At 35.6% G+C, this 20,180-nt stretch overlaps 1 protein-coding gene across 3 annotated transcripts in view; it reads right to left on the reverse strand.

The window, feature by feature from the left end:
- LOC131692410 (uncharacterized) overlaps positions 1-20,180 on the reverse strand; it is a 320,838-nt gene that overhangs the window by 42,077 nt on the left and 258,581 nt on the right. Inside the window, exon 1 of one of the 3 annotated variants that reach the window (XM_058979440.1) lies at positions 16,733-16,827. The exons of the other annotated variants lie outside the window; for them this stretch is intronic. Within the exon in view, the coding sequence (XP_058835423.1) occupies positions 16,733-16,815 (83 nt within the window). The 5' untranslated portion in view covers positions 16,816-16,827. Of the gene's footprint in view, positions 1-16,732; positions 16,828-20,180 lie in introns of those variants that run through there. 3 annotated transcript variants of the gene reach the window in all.

Raw genomic sequence — 20,180 nt, forward strand, 5'->3', positions numbered from 1 at the left:
AATTCATGAAAAAAGTTTACTCTAAAACCAAACCAAGGAGAAAAAATGGGAGCAGCGACATGATTGATGATCAGGGTACCGAAATACATTACCCTGTGCTGGACAAAGTCGTAAATTCTTTGTCACGGTTCTCACACCTCATCGGACAAGCATTACGAGTGACTGCAGGGAGATGGCTTAGTAAAAGAGAAATTCATCGGATGAATGTTCGAAGAATGTATGTTGTTTACCCACTGCATTGCCTCGTGGATCAGTATTGAACCATAAATCATAGACAAGACAGGGAAAATGTAATTTGATTTACGTTCTTTCACTGATTTACCCGTGCGTACATTCCGTTTGACAAAGAAAGTTCATTTCTCCGATTGAATATGTATGATGAAACTGGGATTTTAATTGATAGCACAATTGTGAGCGGCTAAATTAATAAATGCTGGACTAGTAAGTGAGATGGAGGACTGTCGCTTTTCTCGGACCGAGGGAAATTATTTATTGGTTGAGTGGATAATACTGGAAGAGAATGTGCATTTGGCGATAAGACCCGGTCGAAAATAAAATTAATCCAGAATCTTTATCACATCAGGTTCTCATGTATTAGTGTATTTTCCGTCTTAAATATTAACATCTGCTATCTTTTTCGTCATTCAGTTCAATTTAATTTATAGTGATAAAATATATAAGATTTTTTATTTGCAAGTACTTATCAATTAAAAGGTTTGCATCAACCGGATATTTACCTGAAACAAAAATAGAAAAAAGAAAATGCCGGCGTCGGCGGTAAAACATGATGATGAGTTATGTTCTACCATAGACCATGCGGTAGACTTGGGTGGAACGCCCAACTCCTACTATGCAGAAGGCAAAAAATTCTTCACATTTCCTTTCGATCATGCCCATATGAGCCTGCCTAGTTCTAGTTTTCCGTTCTAAGTTTATAACTGATTCGCTCTAGAATACCTATCCGTCTTTCAATTTCATTGCTTTCGTTTCTCTTAGTCTCAAATTTGCCGAAAATAACCAACAAAATCGATACAGTAAAAAAGAAAATGATTAAAATTGTGTTACGTGGAAATCATTTAGAGTAAAAAAAGCCATTCGACGTTAAAACCCAGCAAAATTGACTGAACGTTATTCGTATGGTTAAAACTATACGTGTTAACTCAACTATACTATCCATTTCGACTATCAGTTCCTGTTCCAGGTGCATAAATCTGTTCCAACGAAAACACCATTTTTAAACTTGCTTAATAGAAAAGGTAGCATGATTTGCTATTTTGCCTAATTTAAAATTACAAATTATATTTAGTTTTAACTAGTGATTTGGCAAAGCTAAAGATATCACAAGATTTGTTAGAACAGCCATTTGGACTTATTTTATTCAAAGACCGAAAATGTTCTATCGATTCAACAAAAATAGTAACCTTTAATAAGGTTACTATTTTAATAATGCATTTTAATTTTGCAAGCATTTTTAGAATTTCCATGAGCCATAGCTAACAGCAGAAAAAAACATGACTTTAGTCAATAACTCGACAGAAGACTAAGTGAGCACTTCTAAAATAAATTTTAAAAAAATTTGGAAGATCGATTTCAGGTATTTACAACGGAAAGTTTTCATTTTAGTTTTACCCCTATTTTCCCTTGGAACGTGGAAGAAGGATAAATGTCAGTTCGCTGCTATCTGCTGTTACTTGAACGAAGTATAATTTCCATGCCATCACCAAGACCACATCTACAAACCAACGCTGCCCTGCCATCACCGGGACCCCCATTATACAGTACTACGGAAGTCTCCGAACGCTCCGATGCAGTTGCGCTACTAGCCAGCGACTAGCTTAACATGCTCATCTCATCATTTGGGGCAGCTCAGACATCAATCTGAGAGGCTCTGAACTGATGGAGTACATAAGTAGTACAAATCCCCATATTCTGAATGTGGGAAACCGACCAACTTTTGCGAGGTCTGGGAGGGAGGAGGTGTTAGACATAACTCTTTGCTCTGATAGAATTTCGCATGAGCTGGGAAATTGGCAGGTTCCAAATGAAACTGAACCGTCTCTATCCGATCATAAATATATACATTTTGATGTCACCTTCAATGTGGTACCATATCGTAATCCTAAATCTACAAACTGGGACCTCTTTTTGGAAAACTTGGCGACTAAATTTCATGGATATTTTCCAACAATTAGTCAACTAGACGACTTAGATGACGTCGTGGATACGACAAACTCATTCATATTAGCATGCTACGAAGAAGCTTGTCCACTTCGTACTGTTAAATCGACTAGGGGAACCCCTTGGTGGAGGGCTGAGCTTGAAAGAATGAAGAAAGTTATGAAAAGAGCTTGGAACTGGCGTCAGCGTAATGACTCCAGGGCTTTCAGGTCAGCTCGTAGTGCATATAAGAGATGTCTTAGATCTGCAGAACGGGCTAGCTGGCAAAGCCTATGCACTAATGTCTCTAGTCTGAACGAGGCTAGCAGGTTAAATAAAATTCTCTCCAAATCGAATGATTTTCAGATGAACTCATTAAAAACCAGAAATGGTGTTTATGTGACGGACAAAAAAGATGTTCTTAATTGTATCTTCGACACACACTTTCCAGGTTGTATCGATCCGGAGTTGAACAATGTTCACAGATCTCATTCTGGTGATTTGGTCTCGTGGGCGTTAGCACGCCCATTGGTTTCCACTGAATCGGTCAAGTGGGCAGTTGACAGCTTTGCTCCATACAAATCACCCGGAAAAGATGGAATACTGCCCGAGCCACTGCAAAAGGGATTTGATATTCTCAAACATGTTTTGAAAAAGATTTTGCTTTCCAGTCTTGCTACCGGGTATATCCCGAAAGCCTGGCGAGAAATAACTGTTAGATTTATTCCCAAAGGGGGGAGCTCAAGCTATGAAGAATCCAAGAGTTTTAGGCCTATCAGCTTAAGTTCTTTTCTTCTGAAAGCTTTGGAACGGATAATCGATCACCACATCAGGAACGTTAGTTTAGTTGAATATCCACTGCACAAAATGCAACATGCATATCAGTGAGGGAAATCCACTATCATTCTGCTTCACGATGTTGTTTACAACATTGAGAAAGCCTTCTCGCTCAAGCAATGGGTGTATTCCTAGATATTGAGGGTGCTTTTGACAATGTGTCCTTCCAGTCTATTCAGGAAGCGACGCGCGGTCATGGGATACCTGCATGTATCTCAGGTTGGATGAACGCAATGCTTAGTAACCGCATTCTTTGCTCGTCACTGCGACAGGCTGAGATGCGGAAGTTGAGTATTTGCGGTTGTCCTCAGGGCGGCGTTCTGTCACCTTTGTTATGGAACTTGGTAGCTATAACTAGGTAGAATATAACGGGAGTTGCTTTCTAGCCTGATAATTTCAGTGTTATATTAGCAATATTTCAATTTGTTACAGAGGCGTAGCCAGAGGGTGCCCCCCAAACCAAAATTAATTGGATTAAAAAAAACTCATAGTCAATAATAATAATTTTGGAAGTATAACGTCTAATCACTTCATTGCGAACTTATTGTTTTAGGCATCATGGGGACTTTTGGAAAATTTTGGGAATTGGATCTTATAACTGATCTCTAAGCCAAGGTCCCATAGTTGGCATGAACTCTTTTTTGGAGAGATGTTCCGAAATATGGATTAGGGACAATGTTTCGAATGGGAAGCCACAAGATAGATTAAGTTGATAAGAAATATACAGAATATAAGAAGTATAAAGAAAAACTTGCTTGTTTGCTGTATATATTTCAATATTTGCTAAAATGTTTTTACATTTCTTACAAAAGAAATGTATACCATTCGCTCAAACTTTGACAACTTTTTCCGAGGCCCGGAGGGCCGAGTCTCATATACCATTCGACTCAGCTCGACAAATTGAGACAATGTCTGTATGTGTGTGTGTGTGTATGTGTGTATGTATGTATGTACAAAATGTCATGTAATTATCTCAGTAATGGCTGAACCGATCTTAATGAAACTAGTTTCAAATGAAAGGCCCAACGTTGCCATTTGACACTATTATTTTTGATTTTCGATATGTTGTTTACTTTCTGAGATATGGGCGATTTTGTCAAAACACAGCAGGTTTTACATTTCTTACAAAAGAAATGTATAGGATTCGCTCAAACTTTGAAAACTTTTTCCCAGGCCCGGAGGGCCGAGTTTCATATACCAATCGACTCAGCTCGACAAATTGAGACAATGTCTGTATGTTACTATGTTTTAATTGCCGCAAGGTTCTACTGTATCGATTATGTTGGCTATTTTCGGTAAATTTGAGACTAAGAGAAACGAAAGCAATGAAATTGAAAGACGGATAGGTATTCTAGAGCGAATCAGTTATAAACTTAGAACGGAAAACTAGAACCAGGCAGGCTCATATGGGCATGATCGAAAGGAAATGTGAAGAATTTTTTGCCTTCTGCAGAGTAGGAGTTGGGCGTTCCACCCAAGTCTACCGCATGGTCTATGGTAGAACATAACTCATCATCATGTTTTACCGATTTCGATTTCGACTTGGGTGGAACGCCCAACTCCTACTCTGCAGAAGGCAAAAAATTCTTCACATTTCCTTTCGATCATGCCCATATGAGCCTGCCTAGTTCTAGTTTTCCGTTCTAAGTTTATAACTGATTCGCTCTAGAATACCTATCCGTCTTTCAATTTCATTGCTTTCGTTTCTCTTAGTCTCAAATTTGCCGAAAATAGCCAACAAAATCGATACACAATGTCTGTATGTATGTGTGTGTGTGTGTGTGTATGTGTATGTATGTATGTACAAAATGTCATGTAATTATCTCAGCAATGGCTAAACCGATCTTAATGAAACTAGTTTCAAATGACCATTTGACACTATTATTTTTGTTTTTCGATATGTTGTTTACTTTCTGAGATATAGGTAATTTTGTCAAAATAAGGCTGGTTTGCAGCGAATAACTTTCGACCACGACAAATTTATCGCGTGAACTAAACAGAAACGAAAAGCTTATGAAAATACCTTTCCAACAAGCTATAGATCGTCAAAATCCGTTCACAAGCGGCGGAGATATTAAACATTTTGTGTTTTTATTCCTCGCTTATCAATTTTCACCAACTAAAAACGAGATCGTTACGTACAGAGTATTTCTTTACTGGTGTTTTAGAGGCAAAACTAAACCGATTTTGAATATCGGGGTATGAAAACTCATCTACGTGATTTAAGGAATTCGATTTTGAAAACATTTTGTGAATTACCTATATAATAATTGAACTATTTCTCAAAAATCAATATATAAGTTCACTTCAAATACAAAATAATGTGTTCAAAGTGAATTTTTTCTAGAGTTCATGTATTTATCCCTTGGATTAGGCGTTGCGTTCAATCGTGAAGTAAATATTGGATGGTATATAACTATACAGATCATCAAGTAATTCACCTAGTAGTGAGATAAAAGACTTCTCATACAATTATACTCGTGGCCGAAAGAAACTGTATTTTTGAATCTCAAAACTCTAGAAAAAAATTATCTCTTTGCAAAATTTAGATTATATTGGTTATGGCGCAAAAATTACTACTTACATTATTTATAATAAGGATGTAAGGAGTCAATATATCGCATAATATACCTATAAAAATAAGGTCCCGGCATGAACCATCATTTGCCATTCCTCACATGCCCTCCCAATCTCTATCTCACTCTCTCTTTCTCTCTCTGTCTCTTTCTCTCTTTCATCATGTTGGTGGCAACTGTCACGACTCACATCTATCTTGCTATTTCTCTATCCATTTCTAAGTTGTGTGATAAGATTCTCTGCTAATCTTTTTTAATATTCAAGATAATTTCATGTGTGCGATGTAATTGTGAAGGTTTGAGAAAACCCAACTATTTTCTGTCTGTTACCCTATTATTCTCTTCGCATTTTAGTGTACAAGAAACTCACGGAAACAAGTGTAATAATGCATCCTACATGTCAAATAAAATATTTGTAGTCCGAGAAAATTTGCAAAATATTTGCCTTATGGGAAAACTAGCTATTTTCAAGGTGAAATTGGTATTTCGAAACGTTGCACTATGGGTAGACAGGTGACCATCGAAAACTACATCAACTCAAATTTAATTCAGTTCTATTCAAAGCTTGTATAAACACTATAATAAAGGAAATTCATGGCTATCTCAGAAAAATATGTGGCCTAACTGGGAGGTGGGACACGTGCGATATTTCAACTCTTCGTATCTCTATTGAATTTTGAATAAAACATATATGTAAGGCATTGGATAATTCAGCATATTGTACAAGTAAATTAGAGAGGATTACAATCAGAGTTTATGCATTGGACAGATAGTTGATCTGACTACATTTTTGCCATCCTGACAGTTTGAACCATTTCTTTTTCACAGTATTGGATTGTACAGGGCTTATTTATCCATATTTCCTGAACGAGAATTCCGAACGAAACAATATGCAAGCTATAAGGATGACTGGAAAGAGACTGCATTATAATCAACTGAATGCACGCCTTTTATGCTATCGACATAGCCTAGACACTGCACACTATTTATTTTAATTCAAATGAAAACTTTGAAATATCTACTTGTCTCTTTTACGAATCGCATTCTCCATCTTTTGCTCTCTGTTCAAAGGACTTTCGTGAGATTTTGTCTACTTTCCGAATCTGTAATAAGTTTTGATGTAGGCGTTCATTTGATATAGTTATGACATATTTGGCGAATGAAGATTCGTCAAATCGTTGTAAACGTCACGAAAGAATGTGTCATGTGACCTTGTCTCACTTTACTATAATCAATGGCGCGTTAAATTACTGGGCCAGCAAATTCTATTCTGCACATTTTTTTCGGGAATATGTGACAAAAAGTAAACTTTGAATTCCAAACCAAATTGAACGTTCCAGGTTCCTGATAACTAATTAAGGTCCATCAATAATGTTGAAGCACCAAATAATCTTAAAACGACGCTGTCAAGTAAAGAAGCGTGAAAACGAAAAAACTAAAACAAAAAAGGATAGCAGCCCTAGAAATCCCATTGTATATTAATTAGCCTTTTCTCGAGAGATAAAATTTTCAAAATCATTTCATAACTATCTGATGCAATGGTTCTCAAATTCGTACAATCTGGATTATTTTATTCAAAAATGTTTTTTAACTTTAACTTTAAATGATCTTTGCATTTTAATTAATTGTTTCATTCAGCATCTTTTTATTAATTTTGTTCATCTGCGTTCATTTAATCTACTTTATTCGTTTCATCATTTGGATTCACTCTGATCAGTTTATTCATTTCGTGCATTTTAGTCATATCATTCATTTCACTTATTTTATTCACTGTTTTCATTCAATGCATTCTATTCATTTTTCCAGTTCATGCATTTTTTTTAAAATGAAGAATATTTTATCAACCTGACTATTTTTTTCAGTTTTATTCATTTCATCCGAATAATTCTTTTGACACAATTTATTTTTTCTATTAATTTATAACCTTACCACACCGATTAATTTATCATTTCAATCAATGCATTTTCTTCTTTTTTATTCATTTTGTCAATTCACTTCATTTTGTTTATTTGGTTCGTTTGTTTCATTTATTCATTTAATTTATTTTTTATTCATTTTATTTTCTTTGTTCATTCCGATCATTTTATTTTCTTTGTCATTCCGTTCATTTTCTTCATTTGAACCCTTAAATTAAATTGATTCATTTGATTCATTTGCTTCACTTGATTCATTTGATTCATTTGATTCATTTGATCCATTTGATTCATTTGATTCATTTGATTCATTTGATTCATTTGATTCATTTGATTCATTTGATTCATTTGATTCATTTGATTCATTTGATTCATTTGATTCATTTGATTCATTTGATTCATTTGATTCATTTGATTCCTTTGATTCATTTGATTTATTTGATTCATTTGATTCATTTGATTCATTTGATTCATTTGATTCATTTGATTCATTTGATTCATTTGATTCATTTTATTTATTTGATTCATTTGATTCATTTGATTCATTTGATTCATTTGATTCATTTGATTAATTTGATTCATTTGATTCATTTGATTCATTTGATTCATTTGATTCATTTGATTCATTTGATTCATTTGATTTATTTGATTCATTTGATTCATTTGATTTATTTGATTCATTTGATTCATTTAATTCATTTTGTTCATATCTTTAATTTTATTCATTTCAGGTTCAGTCATTCCATTTATTTATTTCATTCAATTTGTTAGTTTGAGTCAATTTATTCTATTAATCTTATACTTATTTCTAAATGTAGTCCAAATTTTCATTAATTAAGCTAATATAATTTGATTCGTGTATTTTATAATTTTGATTTACTACTTCGCATGAGTTCTGCAAACTAATGAATGATCCAACAGTGATATGTGTAAGAAATGTTTCATCTCACTGCTAGGTGGATTAAATCGGTTTTTTGCAAATAACTTTCGAAAAATACAATATTGTCCCACAAACTGCACATGAATAGTCAGCTTGTAAAAATACCTTTCGAACAAGCTATAGATTGTCTAAATCCGCGCACGAGCGGCGGAGATATTAGACATTTTGTATTTTTAGTCCTCGCTTACCAATTTCCACTAATTAAAAATGAGATTGTTTCATACAGAGTATTGCTTTACTGGTGTTTTAGGGGTAAAACTAAACCGATTTTGAATATCGGGGTATGAAAACTCATCTACGTGATTCAAGGAATTCGATGTTGAGAAAATTTTGTGAATTACCTTTATAATAAATGAACTATTTCTCAAAAATCAATATATAAGTTCACTCCAAAGACAAAATAATGCGTTGATAAAGAAACAGTGAGTTCTAGTATTTATTCCTTGGATTAGGCATTGCGTTTAATCATGAGGTAAATGTTGGATGGTATATCAATACACAGATCAACAAGTAATTCACCTAGTAGTGAGATAAAAGATTTCTAATATAATTATACTTGTGGCGTCACCGAAAGCAGCTGTATGTTTGAAGCCCAAAAATCTAGCGAAAATTTAGCTCTTTTGCAAGATTCAGGTTATAGTGGTTATGGAGCAAAAATTACTACTTACATTATTTATGATAAGAATGTAAGAATCAATATATCATAATAATATACCTATAAAATAATGTCACTGCGTTAATCATCATTTGCCATTCCTCACACGCCCCCTCCCCCCATCTTTCTCACTCTCTCTTTCTCTCTCTCTCTCTCTCTCTCTCTCTCTCTGTATCTCTCTCTCTCTCTGTATGTAACCGACGACAATGATAACAGCAGAGAAATTCAGAGACGGATCATAGCGGGAAATCGTGCCTACTTTGGACTCCAGAGAACGCTCCGGTCGAACAAAATTCGCCGCCGCACGAAGTTGATTATCTTCAAGACGCTGATTAGATCGGTGGTCCTCTACGGCCACGAGACCTGGACTATGCTCGTGGAGGACCAACGCGTCCTTGGAGTTTTCGAACGAAAGGTGTTGCGTACCATCTATGGTGGCGTGCAGATGGAAGACGGAACGTTGCGCAGGCGAATGAACCACGAGTTGTATCAGCTGCACATTCGTTGTATTGGTACGAACTTTCATGAAAAATAACGGATCAAAGACCAAAAATATCCACAAATTAGATCCAGGAAAAGAAGTCCCCAAAGTACCCACTCTCGATGGGGGATGCAACTACAATGTGTCTTCTAACTTATCGTCGTCCATATTTGGATATACTGAGTAGTTTGAACCATTTCTTTTTCACAATGTTGGTCTGTATAGGACTTATTTATCCATATTTACTGCACGAGAATTCCGAACGAAACAATACAAACACGGCTTTTATGCAATCGACATAGCCTAGACATTTCACACTATTTACTTCAATGCAAATAAAAATTGAAATATCTACCTGTCTCATTCACGAATCGCATTCTCCCTCTGTCGTTCTCTGTTCAAGGGGCTCGAAAGCACATGTGACCTTGTCTCACTTTACTATATTCGATTGCGCGTTAAAATACTGGACCAGTAAATTTTGTTCTGCACATAAATCTTTTTTCGGGAATATGTGACCAAAAAGTAAACTTTTAATTCGTCAAGTAAAGAAGCATGAAAACAAAAAGAACAAAACCAAAAAAAGATTGAAGCCCTAGAAAGTCCATTGCATATTTATTAGCCTTTTCTCAGAAGATGGGATTTTCAAAAACATTTCAAAACTTTCTGATGCAATGGTTTTCAAATTCGTACAATCCGGTTTACTCATTATCTTTATTCAAAAATGTGTTTGGCTTCAAATATATGACCATTCCATTTTAATTAATTCTTTCATTCCGCATCTTTTTATTCGTTTTGTTCATCTGCGTTCATTTTACTTATTTTATTCGTTTCATTCTTTGGATTCACTCTGATCAGTTTATTCTTTTTGTTCATTTTACTCATATCATTCATTGTTTTCATTGTATGCATTTTATTAATTTTTTCCAGTTTATTCATTTTGTTCAGTTTCTTCATTTTAATAATCTGACTACTTTTTCAATTTTAATCATTTCATCCAAATATTCAATTTATTTCTTTATATTAACTTATAACCTTTTACTGTTGTTCAATTTTTCATTTTAATCGATGCATTTAATTCTGCTCATTTCCTTCATTTTATTCATTTTATCACTCCAGCTCATTTTGTTTATTTGATTCGTTTGTTTTATTTATGCATTTCATTTATTTTTTACTTTATTCGTTTTGTTCATCCATTCTATTTATTCATTTGATCCATTTCATTAATTTGATTCATTGTATTCACTGGATGAATTAAATCAATTTGATTCATTTAATTCATTTGATTCATGTGATTCGTGTGATTCATGTGATTCATTTGATTCATATGATTCATTTGATTTATTTGATGCATTTGATCCATTTGATTCATTTGATTCATTGGATTCATTTGATTCATTTGATTCATTTGATTCATTTGATTCATTTGATTCATTTGATTCATCTGATTCATTTGATTCATTTGATTCATTTGATTCATTTGATTCATTTGATTCATTTGATTCATTTGATTCATTTGATTCATTTGATTCATTTTATTCATTTGGTTCATTTTATTCATTTTATTCATTTGATTCATTTGATTCATTTGATTCATTTGATTCATTTGATTTATTTGATTGATTTAATTCATTTGATTCATTCGATTCATTTGATTCATTTGATTCATTTGATTCATTTGATTCATTTGATTCATTTGATTCATTTGATTCATTTGATTCATTTGATTCATTTGATTCATTTGATTCATCTGATCCATTTGATTCATTTGATTCATTTGATTCATTTGATTCATTTGATTCATTTGATTCATTTGATTCATTTGATTCATTTGAATTATTTGAATTATTTGAATCATTTGAATCATTTAAATAATTTTATTCGCTTGATTTATTTGATTTATTTGATTGATTTAATTCATTTGATTCATTTGATACATTTGATTATTTTGATTCATTTGATTCATTTCATTCATTTGATTCATTTGATTCATTTGATTCATTTGATTCATTTGATTCATTTGATTCATTTGATTCATTTGATTCATTTGATTCATTTGATTCATTTGATTCATTTGATTCATTTGATTCATTTGATTCATTTGATTCATTTGATTCATTTGATTCATTTGATCCATTTGATTTATCTGATTCATTTTATTCGTATCTTTAATTTTATGCATTTCATGTTCAGTCATTCGTTTTTCATTCAATTTGTTAGTATGAGTCAATTTATTTTATTAATATTATAACTATTTCTAAATATAATCTTAATTTTTATGTAATAACCTAATCTAATTTGATTCGTGTATTTGGATCAAAATTATAATGATTTCAATTAATTTTTCTACTCATTTTATGAATTTAAAAACCTATTGTTTCATTTTTTGCTTTACTTTTTTATTTCGATCGTTTTGTTGATTTCTATAATTTATTTAGTTTATTCGAGATTTTATTCGTGCAAGACTAGAAACTGTTTTCATCCCACCTCTAATTGGGTGCCTACCTCTCGTGAGTTCTGCAAACTAATCCAATAGTGAAATGTGTAAGAAATGTCTCATCTCACTGCTAGGTTGAATAAATCGGTTTTTTTTTGAGAATGCTTAGGAGTTGAGACAAAAACTCAATGTTTTTAACAACGACAGTAATATTTTAGAAAGCAGAAAATGACGAAAAATCACATTTTTCGATTGTCTCAGGTCAGGATCGGTTTTTATGAGCATTTGATTTTTGTTGTGTTATCAATTATATAAATAGCCTTTAAGCAGGCTATTGAATATAATAAAGATTTCAAAATATTTCAAGTGAGTGGCTATTAATGATGCACATTTGAGTTATGAATTGAATGGTGTAACAACATTTTGTTAAAGAGGACTTGTTCTGGAGCTGTAAGCTTTCATATCGAAGAAAAGCAAAATTAATGCACAAATACATTTTTTTCGGTCACTATCACATTATTTCGAAACTGTTAACTTTGGATGTTTAGTATTTTTGAAGAATGTTACAACGTAAAGCATCGCCTCTTTTAATAAAATAATTTTGGAGGTAAATCCTCCTAGAAGTAAAATATGAAGTATTTATTCTTCAAACTAATTCAGTTCGAGAATTAATGGTTTCAGTAAAGTTTCCGAAAATGCTATTTCCAAAAACTATGTTGAATGGGGTGGGAGCGTATTGGTAATTCGACAGGGTGTATGCAGCTCACCTGGGTTCGATTCCCAACGTGCGGGAGTTAAGAAATTGTTCTAACCTGAAAAAAGAACCGAAAGACCGAAAGGATCCTACGGCCTGTGTAATCAAAATAATAAAAAACTTTGTTGAAAACATTTCATAAATAATTTTATTGAAGACATGAATGCTCCGTGTATTCAGAATATCGAAATTTATTAGACCATATATGAGGGAACACGTTTAAACCAAGTTATTCTGTTATTACTGTAATAATGTAATGTTAACAATAACATTCACATTCTATTCAAGGTAGTCCCTGAAGCTTACAATAGAAACTTTTATTGAAAAGAACTGTTTTGAGGAAATTTCTTAACCCTAGAACGTTGCACTTGCGTTTTCCACCCTAGAACGTTGCACTGGGGTATAAATGTACCACACGCATTTGATCGCAATTTTCGCAGGTAAAAATGCAAACAAAAGAAAAGTATAATACATCATTTTCTTCGTTTTTTCAATTGCGAAAACAGCTGCGTAAGTGAAAGTAAGTAATTTATTGAATCAATGATACATAAATTGATTTGAACCAAAAAAAAGTGATAAACTCGCGGTTTCGACTTTTTATGCAAAAATTACTATAACTTTGCGAATTTTCAACCGATTTGAAAAAAATCAAATGATTCTAAAAGTTGAAAGAATGGTCTTGAAACGGTATAAAATGGAATTTCGATATTTTTGAAAAAGTGCAATTATTTTGAGGAGTGAATGTTTAAAAATCGTGTTTTGGAAGAAAAAAACAAAAAAGGGGGAAGTAATTGAAATGAAAAAATATTTCTGACCAGTAATACATTGGTAACACACAACGTTACTGTTACAGCAGTTATTGTGCGCAAATTATATTTGGAGCCATTGCTTTGAAAAACTATAAATAATAAACAATAAAACAAACAAAAAATCAGCAAAAATAAGAACGATTTTTTGTTCCGCTTCAATATTAAATAAAATAAACTAAATAAATGATTAAAAACGATTATATAATACTAAGTGTTACTTACGTATTAATACAACCAGTATTTAAACAGGTATTGTCACGAATCACATTTCTACTGACAGCACGAAACCTGACGAAACACTAACGGCAACCATACACTGGGGTACAAATGTACCCCACGCCAACTTGGACACCTGCTTCCACAAAGGCTATAAGCAAACTGACTATACCACTTTTTCTTACTCTTACTTGGAACTCTAAATTGAATTATGGTTAGGGTCCCAAATCGGTAAATGCCAAATTCTAGGGTTTCACACGGTTCCAAAGAAGGTGTAGGGTACATTTTTACCCCAGCGAAACGTTCTACGGTTAAATATCGTTTTATATCTCGATATATTGCATTTGTGTAGCCTTCATATTTTCAACAAGGTTGTTTAACCTTCATATTTACAAGAAAGTTGTTTAAAATAACATTAACAACTTTACTGAAGACACCACACCAAGTCTCACACTATTTTAGAAGAATTATTTTTTTAAAATTACTTCTAGGAGATTTAATCACCAGCATTATTATATCAAAAGAAGAGCTTTTATGTTGAAAAGCCGAGGTTGTTAAACCTTCAAAGTTGATGGTTTCGATATTATAAGATCAGATTATCTACGATTTTCACCAATACCCCCCACCCCCTCCTCCAACAAATTAAATTTCTGGCTACGCCACTGATATGTTATGAACTTTAAGTGTAAAAATGTACAAATCAACGTCAAATGGTCCATACTATGGTACTGGTCCAAAATACCCCCTATTACTTTATACAAGGGAGTGTTGAACCTATTGAAACGATGCTTGAGAGTATTTTCAATTTGAATTTATGTTCATAAAAGGTACATTAAATGCCGAAATAATCGTTGCCGATAGATGCTGAACATATTTAGAATATTATTTAATATTGTTTCGATTATTATCGATTATTACTATTATTATTTCGATTATCATCTTATCGTACGTTACTGGAAAAAATCTCTTTTGATCAAACTTACCCCGGTGATCAAAGATACCCCGTTTTACAGTATAAGGCATATTTTTGAGCAACCCAAAATAAGCATTAACTGTACTGAAAACATTACTTTATATGACGGACATACTAACAATTTTAGACACGTGTCGTTATTATTATCATCTTATCGTACGTTACTGAAAAAACCTGTTTTAATCCACCTAGCGGTGCAATTGTGCCTTTCTCATTTCTCTAAACTATGGCACGGAGGCTTTTTATGTTCAACATAATCGTGGAAATGTCCATTACATTCTTAGTACACTTTGTACTTATACACAATGGCATGCCAGCCACGAACTTGATGAGCTACGTGTCGACGGTGAAACACTTGAAACAAAAAAATATCATACTCCATTAGCCTAATCAGCATTAGATCAATGTTATCTGCTTGCTAACCCATTTTGTCATGCGGGGGTGGGTATGTGAAGAGGGCGAAAGTCCCATGAACGAACGACTCCCCAGCTTAAATTGGTATGCTTTGTGATATAGTGGTGGTTTAAAGATGATGGGGTTGAAAGGGAGGGGTATGTGGGCTGGATGGGGTGGTGGTCTGAGGGGTGATTTAAGGAGATTTTTGAAGGAGGGGCGCGAACAGTAGAGGGGGGGGGGGTGTAACCCCTCTCCGTAAACCATCAACTACGCCCCTGTTAAAATCCAAAAACCCTATGCGAGTCGAAAAAAAAATTAGGTTGACGTTTTTCAGAGTGATTGCATAACCTTTCTATATGAGAAAGGCAAAAATGTGCCAAAATTCAAAAAAGTGAATAGTAGTCAAATTTTTTTTTTGAGTTTGCATCAAATCTCGACGTTTCATGCACCTTGAACACATTTAGCATCAAAAATAAAAATTCTATTTTAAATTTTTCCTATAGTTTATATGAGAAATTTCTGTGTGGCCGCACTCTGAAACCCGCAATTCCGGAACCAGAATTCCGATCGATCCAAAATTCAATGGCAGCCGATGGGAAGGTTGCACCTTTCATTTGAGACTAAGTTTGGGCAAATCGGTCCAGCCATCTCTGAGAAAAATGAGTGACATTATTTGACACATACGCACATACATACACACACATACACACACATACACACACATACATACATACACACACACACATACAGACTTTTTCCGATCTCGACGAACTGAGTCGAATGGGATATGACACTCGGCCCTCCGGGCCGGGATTAGGTTAACGTTTTTCAGAGTAATTGCATAACCTATCTATATGAGAAAGGCAAAAATCTCTTTTGATCAAACTTACCCGGTGATCAAAGATACCCCGTTTTGCAGTATATGGCATATTTTTGAGCAACCCAAAATAAGCATTAACTGTACTGAAAACATTACTTTATATGACGGACATACTAACAATTTTAGACACGTGTCGTTATTATTATTCCAGCTACTAGAGGGTTTTTAATTCGTATAGGTAAGAAGAATAATAAAAACTATTTTCCAATGTAATACAAAAAACTAGTGGCGATCGGTTATATGAAAATTTCACACTCAAGCGCACGCATCATTTGATACAACGTACGCATAGTTGCTTGAGAAATCTTATGCACAAATTTTCCCGGAAAACGCCGGGTTCCTCGGCTAGTTTCAAATACATAGCCATCTATCCATACTTTCTCTCAGATTTGTTGTTAGAAAACAATAACCTAATCACGGCAAACTATGGAAGAATCCATAGCTTCGGTTTGTCTTTTAGCCGGGCTGGTAAACTAACGGCATACTCATCATTACCTATGCAAATAACGAATCGTTTTCCCATCAATAGTGAGCAGGAAAGTTGCTCGAAGCATTGTAAAACCATTGGTTATTACACCAGCATGTTTTTCTTCTTAAACACAGACTAAGGAAACAAACAATTTCTAAACGATGGGAACACAAGAACTGAAAGTATGCTCAACAATCTATCGAAGGCTTTCAAATGGCGGGAAATGCAGAGGAAAAACTCACACTCTTTTTATCGCAGCTCGCGAAACCGAAACAAATTCGCCGCTCATTTCCTTACAGTAATTTGTATTCTTCAGCAAATCCATGATGACACCGTGCCGAATCGATCACTGCCCTCTGCCCCCACCCCTGCAAAGAGCAAAAGAAAGCACACGATGCAACACTACAACAAATCAATCCGACCGGTCCGGAGGAACCGTCGCGGTCGCTTAGAACTCTCCCGGTCTCATCACGATAGACACAAGCGAACGAAAAAAAAACGCCGACACTTCAGAAACCACTACTTGTCCCACCGTTACTTTGAGCTGTACTGATGCGACTCAGATCGGACATGCTCCGTGCCCACCCCGGGCTGAGGTTTGCGCCTGACGCGTCTCCGGTTGCGTCTGCCGCGGAATCGGTACGTGCGCGATGATCAAACTCGACTCATGCAAATCATGCGGATAATGGACAATCGTACCTACATAACCACCAGGCGGGTCAGCTGGTGATTGCGGTCGGTATGCACTGCCGTGAAGGATGGTGGTAGTGGTGGTGGTGGTGGTGTAACAGAAGACGTGATCATAATTACGATGATGTGATGGGGATGAATCTGCTGTTACACCTGATTATGGGTCGTTGAGTGCTGCTATGCGGAATTTACGATGGGAAGAGGCGGTTTGATTAGTGGAGTGGCCAGTGCGAATTTGGGTAAAGTGGACGTTAACTATTGGTATTTATTTAATGAATTGATTAGCTCATTGTTTTGATCTGTGCCTTCATGCAATATTTGTATTTTATGCAGTTTTGAACTAATTTGAAACACGTAACGCAGGTGACAATTATTGATCCACAGCTAACAAATTCGAGTTTTTTTGTGGAGCGAAATAAGAAAGACAAATTCAAATATATTGTATATTTGAAATATATATATTTTTTTTTTTTTTCAATTCGTTTATTTGATAAGGCAGGTTTGCGTTAGCTTAAAGGTGCCAATTTTGTTTTGTTTTACATTTTAAATTACTTAAAACTAGGGGCTTACATATTGATTTTTGAAATTAAACTAAGGCTAATTTATAGCTATACTTATACACAAGGGGGTAGTATAATTTTCGTAAGATTAGAGAGGTCATTTAGTTTTTATGGCAATATGGTTTGACATTTTTAGCAATGAGATTATTGGAGCAAATAATGTTTAACTAAGGGGGAAAATTTTTACGACTATCTTAAAAGTAGAAATAATTAGAGGGCGTGATTAAATTTTGTAAAGATTCGGAGACATTAATTAGAGTTATTTTATGTGGTAGTAGAGTTGGGCATTTTCAACGAGATCATATAATATAATAGTTAAAACTAGAAAAGGCAAGAAGAGCTAAATGCTTCATGAAGATATTTGGGGGGGGGGGGGAAGGGGTGTTACTTCTGTGTATAAGAGTCAGGGGAAGTAGGGTGGACAAGCATGGCAGGGGGAGAACATTATTTCAGTTTCAGACTTCGGGAGATCAACGGATGGATTACAGAATCAGGGTGGTCTTCATCAGGAAGAATCATGTACTGGGAAGCCGGGTGGTCGTTCTCGAGATGGCAGGGGTTTCTCCAGACGATTTCGTAGTGCGGCTCAGATGTTGATCGGCTACATTTCGAGTTGTGCGTGTGACGTTCGTGCTTTAGGTCCCGTGTTTGTTGGCTCATTCGACAGGGATGTTTTGTGTCGCCTTGGAGTCGCATCAAACCATCGTGGGTGTATGGTACAGGTGGAAGAGAGCGCTTCTGAGAATGATAAGGAAAAAGGGGCAGTTAAAGTTGGATATTGATGGTTTTTATGAAGGTGTATATAAGGGACATATAGAGGACATCGCGGCTTGCCAACACATCTCGAACCGGGACGTTGGGTGGTCTTCCTCGGGCCCGGAGGGTGTCCATAAGCCGAGACCTGGCGGAACTGTACTCGGTGCACGCCCAGACTATGTGCTCTATATCGTGATAACCGTCGCCACAAGCGCAGATACCACTCTCCACGAGCCCAATACGTCGGAGATGTGCATCCAGCGTGTAATGGTTCGCCATGAGTCGGGACATCACACGAATGAAGTCACGACCCACATCCATCCCCTTGAACCAAGGTTTCGTCGATACCTTAGGGACTATCGAATGTAGCCACCTTCCTAGCTCCCCATTGCTCCACGAGGTTTGCCAACTTTCGAGGGTTCTCTGATGAGTAATACTGAAAAATTCGTGGAAGCAAATTGGTCTTTCAAAAACGTCACCTTCAATGGCACCCACCTTAGCTAAGGAGTCCGCCTTCTCATTGCCCGGAATGGAGCAATGAGAAGGGACCCACACCAAGGTAATCTGGAAAGATTTGTCAGATAAAGCACTCAGTAGCTCCCGTATTTTCCCCAAAAAATACGAGGAATGCTTTCCATGTTTCATCGAGCGAATAGCGTCAATAGAACTCAGACTATCCGAGACGATAAAGTAATGGTCTGCGGGTAATGTGTCAATGACTCCAAGGGTATACTGAATAGCAGCTAGTTCTGCGGCGTAAACTGAAGCAGGGTCACTGAGTTTGTAGGAGGCGGTGAACTTTTGATTGAAAATACCGAAGCCAGTGGATCCTTCAAGGTTTGATCCGTCAGTATAAAACATCTTAGAACAGTCGACTTCTCGGAATGTATTATAAAAAATATTTGGAACCACTTGTGGGCGTATATGGTCCGGAATTCCAATAATCTCATCTTTCATGGATGTGTCGAAGAAAACAGTAGATTCAGAAGTATTTATGAAATGCACACGGTTGGGATTGTAAGAAGAAGGATTAATATTTTGCGCCATGTAGTCAAAGTACAGGGACATAAAACGGGTCTGAGAATTGAGCTCAACAAGCCTTTCGAAATTTTCAATCACCAACGGGTTCAAGATATCGCATCGAATGAGCAATCGATATGAGAGTTCCCAAAATCGATTTTTCAGCGGGAGAACGCCCGACAGGACTTCGAGACTCATCGTATGGGTCGACTGCATGCACCCTAAGGCGATACGCAAACAACGATACTGAATTCTTTCGAGTTTGATGAAATGTATGTTCGCGGCGGATCGAAAGCAGAAGCATCCGTATTCCAGTACCGACAGTATCGTTGTTTGATACAACCTAATTAGGTCTCCTGGGTGGGCACCCCACCACGTTCCGGTTATTGTACGAAGAAAGTTGATCCTTTGCTGGCATTTCTGTTTCAGATACCGAATATGGCATCCCCAAGTACCTTTCGAGTCGAACCAGACCCCTAGATATTTTACTGTGAAGACCTGAGCTATAGTTTGACCCATTAATAGAAGCTGTAGTTGTGCTGGTTCACGCTTCCTAGAAAATACAACTAGCTCAGTTTTCTCCGTGGAGAATTCGATACCCAGCTTAATAGCCCATGCAGACAAATTGTCCAAGGTATTCTGTAATGGTCCTTGTAGATCGACA

The sequence above is a fragment of the Topomyia yanbarensis genome, chromosome 3 (assembly GCF_030247195.1).
Source record: "Topomyia yanbarensis strain Yona2022 chromosome 3, ASM3024719v1, whole genome shotgun sequence".
NCBI classification, from domain to species: domain Eukaryota; kingdom Metazoa; phylum Arthropoda; class Insecta; order Diptera; family Culicidae; genus Topomyia; species Topomyia yanbarensis.